This window comes from Dipteris shenzhenensis, chromosome 14, assembly GCF_047967505.1.
Source record: "Dipteris shenzhenensis isolate YYH24624 ecotype China chromosome 14, Dip_SZ_1.0, whole genome shotgun sequence".
In the NCBI taxonomy this organism is placed as follows: domain Eukaryota; kingdom Viridiplantae; phylum Streptophyta; class Polypodiopsida; order Gleicheniales; family Dipteridaceae; genus Dipteris; species Dipteris shenzhenensis.
Window position 1 is genome coordinate 42944081 of NC_141609.1, and position 9492 is coordinate 42953572.

General features: G+C 40.4%; 1 protein-coding gene across 1 annotated transcript; it reads left to right on the forward strand.

The window, feature by feature from the left end:
• The first annotated feature begins 921 nt into the window (after positions 1-921).
• On the forward strand, positions 922-2976 carry LOC147894668 (ABC transporter G family member 4-like). The gene has a single exon (XM_087385353.1). The coding sequence runs from the start codon at positions 922-924 to the stop codon at positions 2974-2976; it is 2055 nt and encodes a 684-aa protein (XP_087241479.1).
• Positions 2977-9492: the final 6516 nt, after the last annotated feature.

A 9492-nucleotide genomic window follows, 5' to 3' on the forward strand; every position in this document is an offset into this window, starting at 1 on the left:
CCTTTCTCAATCTTAAAAAAGTTGTGCTTGCAATTTAATCATACGGAAATTTATATAAGCATTCATGCCATCTTGGCTTTCTGGGTGGGGGGTGCATGATATTTAGTTTACTAACATAGAAATGAATCTTCAGGGCAGAAAAATGTAGGCTTGCGGTCTCACAAACTTTGAATGGAAAAAATGGAGGTACTCCTAGTGTCTTCTTGGTGTGAAGCATTGGGTATTGTTTGAAATCTTTTCAACTAGGGGGACCTATTGTCACCACATGATAAGATGGATATTGGGGAGGCAAGGAAGGGGGGTGTTAAAAGTGGAGGTTTTTTTTTTGGGAAAGATACTCAAAGGAAGAAGATTAGAGCATGCAAAGAACATGGCTACAGGGATTGCCTTTTTCATCGATGGAAATCAAACAAAGTGGGTTGGGCAAAGCTTTGGCCTTTCGATGGTAAACAAGCTGGGTATAAGGAAGAAGAGGGTGTATTCTAAGGAAGGTGGTGGTTTGAGGGGACAGTGTTTAGTGTGAAGGAGGCAAGGGTAAGGGGAGGGAAGCCACATTTGAGGAGGGGATAGATGACGGCGGGAATTAGGGGTGGGGTTGGCGAGGGAGGGAGTTGGGGGGTAGGGCCAAAATCAAAGGGGAGGCAAGGATTATGTGAGAATTGTTAGGGTTCTTCTGCAACTGCGCCGCCGACGGCGCCAACCCTAAATTACCCTTAATTTTCCTTGGTGCATGGCTCGGGTGGTGGTACTGGCGGTCTTCTTCTTCTTTTCTATCCTTTCATATAATTTACGTCGTCGCCTTCATCTTCATCGCTTCCTCTCTCTTTCTACTCTAAAAGGCCTCCCTCTTCCACCTCCCATGGCTTCTCCCTCAGCTTGACCTCATCCCTGCCGCCTACCCTTGCCTCTCCGCCTTCAGATATGGATCTTGACCGCGATATTCACCTCCACCTCGACTCCATCTTCTCTGATCGCCTTGATTCCTCTAGCTCTAGCGGCTCTGCCTTGCATAGCTCTGACTCCCAAGACGATAACGTAGATGTTGGGCCGCTCGACTACCTCAAGTCCAGCCATATCTCAAACGGTGCATCTCGCTCACCTCGCCGCTGCAAAGCGTACCAAATCAAGGCCGTCAGCTTGTGCTATAAGATCGATCAATCCAAGAGCGTACTTCCATGGACGTTCTGTCAAAAGAAGAAAGTATCCCATCCTTATGCGAAAGACTATGTTCTCAAGAATATCAATTGTGAGGCTCATGCGGGCGAAATCTTGGCCATTGCGGGACCGAGCGGCGCCGGGAAGTCTACTCTTCTGGAGCTCCTGGCGGGTCGGATCCGTCCCAGCAGTCCAGCCAACAGCATCCTCGTGAACGATGCGCCCATGAACAGAAGCTCTTTCCGGCGAATATCAGGATACGTCACACAAGATGATGCGCTGTTTCCACTGCTTACTGTTGCAGAGACTTTGCATTACAGTGCTCGGTTGCGCCTTCCTTCCACCATGTCGAAGGAAGAGAAGCAAGGCCTCGTGAAGGCATTGATCAGCGAGCTAGGATTGGAGCATGTAGCTCATTCTCGGATCGGTAACGAGGAAGTGAGAGGCTTGTCTGGGGGAGAGCAAAGGCGAGTCTCGATTGGGGTCGATGTCATTCACGATCCAGCCATTTTGTTGCTCGACGAACCAACATCAGGTCTCGACAGCGCAGCTGCTTTGCACGTGATCTGTATGCTGCGCAGCATGGCGGAGATCCACTCGAGAACCATCGTTCTCAGCATCCATCAGCCCAGCTTTCGTATCCTTCAGCTCATCAACTCGGTTTTGCTCCTTGCCGACGGGTCTGTGGTGCATCACGGCTCCCTCGAAGAGCTCCAATGCCGCCTGGAAGGGCTTGGGCATGTCATCCCAGCGCAAGTGAACGTCCTCGAGTATGCCATCGATGCTATCGATCCCTTAGACGAGGAGAAGGGTGGCAGCAATGCGAACATCTATCAAGCAGACACTTTACAGAAATTCTTTCTTTGGCCAATGCCACAACGAGATGCGGAGTCTGCCACTGGTTCGAAGAATTGCAATATTCAGCTGGATCTTATCAGACAAGAGCACATCAAAGATCAAAAGCGGCCTCAGTTTGCGAACTCGATCATTCAGGAGGTGATGATCTTGGCGCCCCGATTCTCCAAGAACATCATCCGCACGAAGCAACTCTTTGCAGCTCGCATCCTGCAAGCCCTGATCACTGGTTTTTGCCTGGGAACGATCTTCCTCAAAGTTAGCTACACCTTGCAGGGAGTTCAGAAACGCATTGGCTTCTTCGCTTTCACCCTCACATTCCTCCTCTCGTCCACCACCGAAGGCCTTCCCATCTTCTTGCAGGAGCGCCACATCTTGCTCAAGGAGACATCCAGAGGAGCCTACAGAGTCTCGTCTTATGTTATTGCAAACACCCTTGTTTTCCTTCCTTTCCTGCTCGTTGTGGCTGCTCTCTACACCATTCCCGTGTACTGGCTTGTCGGCCTCAGTGGCTCCTGGGATACCGTCCTCTTCTTCTTCCTGGTAGTTTATCTCATCGTCCTTATGGCCAATTCGTTTGTGGCATGCTTCAGCGCCCTCGTTCCAAATTTCATCATGGGAAACTCTCTCATTGCCGGTTGCATGGGTGCTTTCTTCCTCTTCTCGGGATACTTCATCTCCAAGGAAAACATCCCGAAATACTGGTCATTTCTGCACTATCTATCACTGTTTAAATACCCATTTGAGGCCATGCTGATCAACGAGTTCTCGAGCTTACAAAACAAGTGTCTGGAATCGATGAGCGTCGACGCGTGCCTTCTTACCGGTGGCGATGTGCTGCGAGATCAAGGGCTGAGCAACACAAACAAGTGGGTGAACGTGGGGGTGATGGTCGTGTTTGTTTGCATGTACCGCTTACTTTGCTTCTGCGTCCTATGGTCAAAAGTGTATGGGAGCAAAAGATAACGGCAGTGGCACCTCAGAAACAAGAAATGGAGCTGACAAGTACACAGTGTAAGAACTTTAATGCACATTGCAAGGATGAGAGCTTTCAACACTCTTGGCGCATACTGATCAATCGAACGAAATCGAATGCTTCCGCCATTGTACAAGTCTTTCACTCAACAATTAACGTGGTCTGCTGTGTGCGAGTCCTACGCAGAGAGATTATGCATCAATGCGTTTCGCCACCGGCCACAAGGTTAATCGCTCACCTACATCCTTTGAGCGCTGGAACTTCGTGCTTTGTGAGTGCTGCACGACACGACAGCCGCTTGCGCCAGGCGCTTCAGGCTTCATTCCAAGCTCGGAAGACTTACTATGAGTCATGAGTGTGCAGCGTGTTCATTCTTCCGAATTAATTATTGGATAGTCCATTTCACGCATTGCCGATCGAGCTAGTGATTTCTGCTTTGCATTAGGAGAAGGGAAAGGTCCTGGCATCAACACAAGTGATCGTTACCGCAATACCTGCCATATTTTATATATATATATATAGAGAGAGAGAGAGAGTGGAAGATTTCTATGTTTCAGGATCGTTTTCTCGATACCTCCCATATATACAAAATGAACGTTTTCTGTTTATACTTCATGCAATCTGGCTGCCACATACATGGCAAAAGCATTTGCCATTCTTTGTACAAAGCTTCTTGAGAGCCTTTCTTCGTGGTCTTTTGGTGGTAGACTTTCGTTGATAGAATTTTGTGTTCGAGAACAAAGGTTTTTTATGCTGTTTAACTCAATAACGTATAAATTGCAATCACGTGTAGAGGTGGACATAATAAAAACGTATACTCACAATTGAGTTGGTATGTCTAAGGGAGGGAAAAACGAGAGAAGGATGTAACGTAGATAAGTTCTAGAGCAAAACAAATTTGCTAACTTGATTAGAAAACAAAGTTTACTCAATAACTTTTAACATGTTAAAATGCATAATTATTTTTCTATATTTAAACTAAAATGCATAAAGTCCATAAAATAAAGGCCAAGAAAAGCCTTAGCTGGTTTTTGGTCATTATTAATGCCAATAAAGAATACATTGAAGGTTTTTAAAAAAGAAAATGGAAAATCCACAAAGAAGGTGGAAAGGGAAAAAAATGAAAAGATAACACAAACAACTCTCGGGTATAAATGCATTGTGGCACCATTTGCATGGTGTCGTATCAGAGAAGGATGGGAAAGTGTTATTACAATGGTTTGCTGAACAAGTAATTCTTCTTGTTCGAGCTGTTCGCCATATTCCCCACTCCTACCCTATCCTATGTTAACTCTATACTAATGCATGTGTAACTTATCAAGGAATGAGCAACCACTAGAGTTCAGTTTATTTAATATTGTCTAAGTTTTTGGATGTAAATAAGGTTCAAACTCCAATGGTGCCCTACTAAAAGATGAAAGAAAAAGGCCATAAGGGAATTTCTTGGTTGATCTCATGACCTTTAGGCTATTTTTTTCATGTTATCATTCATAATGGTTTGCTTTTGGTATTGCAAAGAAGAGCTAGTATTTTTCATTGAGTTGGATGATTGTCTGGTTGTGAGGGAATTTCTTGGTTGATCTCATGACCTTTAGGCTATTTTTTTTCATGTTATCATTCATAATGGTTTGCTTTTGGTATTGCAAAGAAGAGCTAATATTTTTCATTGAGTTGGATGATTGTCAAGTTGTTAAAGGAAACAAGTGAGAGAAGGGTAATCATTATACTTATGAATAAGCCCTTGGAACATCCAAAGGATGAGAAGGTGTAGTAAGACCGATAGAAAAATACATTTGGTGGTTGTGCTTCATTTGAGCTCCCAAAGGGATGATAAAAGACACACTCAAACTTTCAGAAAACTCTATCCCAAGCATCATAGATGCCCAAACCAAAGGGAAGTTGTTGCATTTTAAAGGCCTCGTGAAAGACTTGGGGTTTTTGAATATTGCTTGACATATGTAAAGAGACTTAAAAACCTTGATTTGCAAATTTGGGTTAGAGACAAGTTCAAGTGATTTTTTTCATTTTGTGCATACACTCGTGACACTAGGTAGAGATGATTGTTAGAAACACAAGTAGAGCAAAGGGAAGGGAAAAAACACTTAGACTAACATCGATGAAGATAACCAAAGAGGGAAAGGGAAGGAAAAATGTGATGAAGTAGATGCAATTTAAAAGTGAGTTAAAAGTGAAGGAAAACAAAACAAAAGAAAATGATGAGATTCATACAAGCAAAGGAAAACCAAAAGGAAAGGGCAAAGAAAAGGACATTCAAAAAATAAAATGAAAGTGATAAAGAAACAAGGTATGATGATGATCTTGACAATGAGAAAGACTTGTGAATATGTGGGCATGTGGTGTTATGAGTTGTGAATCATCAAGAAGCTGTCCCTAACCAACAAGACAACCAATATCAATAGTGGGACACAATTTCAAACATTTCATTGTATGAAACTTGAAGAAAAACTACATTGTATACTTCAAAAATTGAGCCTCTTTCATAAAGGTTGCACAACTCATGGGAGAAATGGGGTAAATCCTTGTGTGAGTGTACGAGGAGTGTACCACAAATTCAAAAGTTGAAGCTATAATTCAAACTTGAGAAATCTTAGAGCTGTGTTTGGAAAGTGCTAGATAAGCGATCAAAGATTTTGAGAAACCTTGCCATCAATGATGATGAGGTTATTAAATCGTTTAAGGATGCTATAAATTGTTAACTCAAGCCTTGGTGGATGATGGGGTGAGACACACCATACTCACTATATGGCTTGGAGGTTTCACTCGATAGCATATGTGACTATCACATGTGTTCAACAGAAGGATTGAATTCAATTTTCATTTTTTGTCACCTTTTCACTTACAAGAAGGGTGCCATAAGAAGGATTTTGGGAAAATTTCTAAAGATTAAATAGGAAATGGGTGCATTTTTAAAATGAATTAAATTTCATAGATAAGGGGTTTTACAACTAGGCCTTGAATGCACATGATATATAGTGTTTATACATGGTGACCTCCCCGAGCTATATGATTAATTCAACATTTAGTCATTCTTTTTGCCACATGATTTGCATAGCCTCATCATTCGCATGGAGAAAACCTTTACAGCCCACATCCTTCAACTTGTAATCATAGGTTTCTACCTTGGAACAATCTTCCTCAAAGTTGCACTACAACATGCAGGTGTAAAGTACAACTCTAGAGAAAAACAAATTATTTGCTAACTAAGTTTCTGATCTAGTTTTTACACAAATGTTAACATGTGCATTTATTGATTTTTTAAGTGAAATGCAAAAATTTTAGTGCATAAAATAAAGGTTAATCAAAATGTCATTTGGATTTCGGCCAAATAGAAAAGCCACAAAGAATATGAATGAAAAAAGAGAAAGGGAAGATCATACACAAACATTTTATTCAAAGGGACGAGCAACTGCTTTTGAGTACACTATATTTATTAATAATGTGTTTCTGGATGGATATAAGGTGCAAGCTGCAATGTTGCTATTCTAAAAGATGAAAGTAAGAGGTGAGGAAGTTCCTTGGTCACTTTGATGACCTCTAGGCATGTTATCATCTAGAGTGGTTTGATTTTGATATTGCAAAGGTAATTTGTCATTAAGTTGGATGAATGTCAAGTTGTTAAGGGCCACAAGTTGAAAAAGTGATCATTACACTTATGAACAAGGCCTTAGAACATGGAAATAATGAGTACATGGAGAAAGAACTTCGTATCCATTCAAAAAAACACATTTGCAGGTGGTTTTTTTCATTTGATCTCCTAGAAGAGATGGAAAAAGACACACTCAAACTTGAAATGGGTATTATAACAAACCTTATCCCAAGCATCATGGACTCCCAAGCTAAAGGGAAGTTTCTCCATGGAGAAGGATTGAGGTTTTCAAGTATTGAGGGACATTTTGCGAGGAGACTCAAAAACCTTGATTTGCATATTTGGGGATGAGATAGCCAATATACCCATGCAGTTTTTGCATGCACTCATGACACTATTGTTGGAAACAAAATCAAATGGAGGAGAAGGAAAATCAATGAGACTAACACTCGTGAGGAAAAACAAAGAGCAGAAGCTAAAGAAAAATGTGACAAGATTGACATACTTGAAGGAAAAAAAGGAAGAAAACATTTATGAGTTTGATACAAGCAATGGAAAACCAAAAGGAAAAGATAAAGGGAAAAAAAAGTGTTTGAAAAAGAAAATAACCATTGAAAATGATAGTGATAAAGAAATTGAGAAGATGATGATCTTGAAAATGGGGAAGAGTTTCAATAGGCACATGGTATTATGAGTTGTGATCGAGAAGCTGCCCTTGACTAAGACAACCTGATCCAAAGTGGGATGCAATTTTAAAGATCTCATTCTATGAAACATGAAGACAATATTCTACTTTATATATTGCAAAAATTGACGCACTTTGATCAAGCATGGATTTGCATGGGGTAATGTGAAACTTCATAACATGGAGCTTTAATGAATGTTCCAAATAAGTATTTGTGGTAGTGCAAAGGTGCAAAGATTTTTTATCAACCATCGTAAAAGTATATTGAATAACGACGAGGAAAGAGTGAAGTGTGCCACAAATTTGGAAATTGATTCAATCTTGAGAAATCTTAGAGGTGTAATTGGAAAGTGCTAGATAGGCTATCCAAAATAGCCCCCCCCTAATCGTAGAAAGATGCCTTTATACACCCCAAGGTGGTCCCCATTCCCAAAAAGTATGTTGAAGATACCACTCTGGCCAAAAATTTAAAAATTTTGAAAGTGCTAAAAATGGATTGAAACCTTTCCAAATCTTCCCCCAAACAATGCCTATGCACCCAATCAATTCCCAACTACTAAATCCTTTTGCTTGTCCAATAATCACTTTCCAACCCTTAAATCCTTCTTCTTCTCACCATAATTTGTTTTCAACCCAAAAATCTAATTTCTTCTCATCATTTTGTTATGTTGCTTTTGCAGATCCTATTCTATCCTAGGCTAATATGAAATCTTTGTTGTAGCTATGACTGCCTTTGTGCAAATATTGTTCAAATCCTCTCATAGCTCCATTGCAAGGTGCCCCCTATGATGCGATGCTTGTGTAGTTGGTGGTGGAGCAACAAAGCATATGATGCAAGGTACATGGTGCATGCTCATCATAATGCTATTTTGTAATTTAAATTTTTTGTTGATTCAAATCCCTAACTCCAATCTTGCTTCTTGGATCATCTCATGGTTCTATTTCAAGATGTTACCGACAAGAAGTAGAACTAATTCTCCCTTAGTTACAAGCACATGTGACCAATTATGTGCTTGGCAATAGATAGTGGTAAAACAAGGAGGCATAGGGTGCAACTTGTTACATGGTGCATGTCATGAAAAGGCTAGATGATCAAATCCAAATTTATAAGTCTACATTGGCCCACAAAAATGGGGGAGAGTGCCACTGTGTGTGGGACACATGTATTTTTTATATGGATTCCTCAACATGCATGGAGCATTGGGAATTGAGTGTGGGGGTTGAGATGGGTTTTGATATTTTGTGAGTAGATTTTTTTTTGTGAGTTTACAAGTTTTTCAAGTATTTTTATGTGTGAATTTAATAGCTAGTGGCTAGTTATGATTCTTGCATATCACCATGCAAGTATAAATAATAATAAAACCAGGAAATTTATTTCTTAAACATAGGAAACACTCAATATTGGAAATCATAGAGCTAGTTCTATTACATGACAAGATCTCATCATAACTACCTTGAATCAATAGCTCATCGTTAAGCTACCAAGGCAAGCAATCATTAGCTAAGGATCGTTGCATTTGTGCATTCATTGAGCCAAGCATAATTAGCCTGAAACAACAGCCCACCAGCGAGCTACAAAGACAGGCTGCCAAAAACTTTTTTCCTAGATGGCTTTTTGGGGTCTCATCTAAAGGTACCCATGTTTGCAGCCATTTTCAAGGTTTTTGGGCCTTCTAAGCTCATTTCTTGGATTAAAAAGGTTAGATTATCATGTATCAAAAGTTCCAAGGAATTTATACCCCTCTGGTAGCATATCTCAAGTTTTGTTTTGTTCCAAGAAATTTTTACCAATGAAGCAGAGTAACAATGGTCATCCATAGGTCAAATATTTGAACATCAATAATTTCTAGTGTGGGAGATGTGTTTGTTTGTATTCGGTCTTACATGTTTGTATTGGGTCCTCTGCATGTAAGAATACAAGTATAACATTATTTTAAATTTCTCCCAATGCTAAATCCATAGCTCTGCTTAAAATTTTCCCATTAAAAAAAAACATTATGGTTGAGTCAAATCAATCCTTATAGCTAGAGATCAAGGTGGTTGTAAGAGTACTACACTATACGATCTTTAATGGCATGCCATGAGCTATATTAAAAACTTGCAAAACTTGCAAAAACTTACTTGCAAAATGCCAAGCCCCAGTTGAGATAATGCCAAGTGATTTTGAGGCATGAGAGGGTATCATCCTTTCAATAGTGAATTTTGGATCCAAGG

Bases quoted from the DNA above. Each gene is read 5' to 3' on its own strand.
- LOC147894668 (XM_087385353.1), top strand. From the start codon at position 922: ATGGATCTTGACCGCGATATTCACCTCCACCTCGACTCCATCTTCTCT.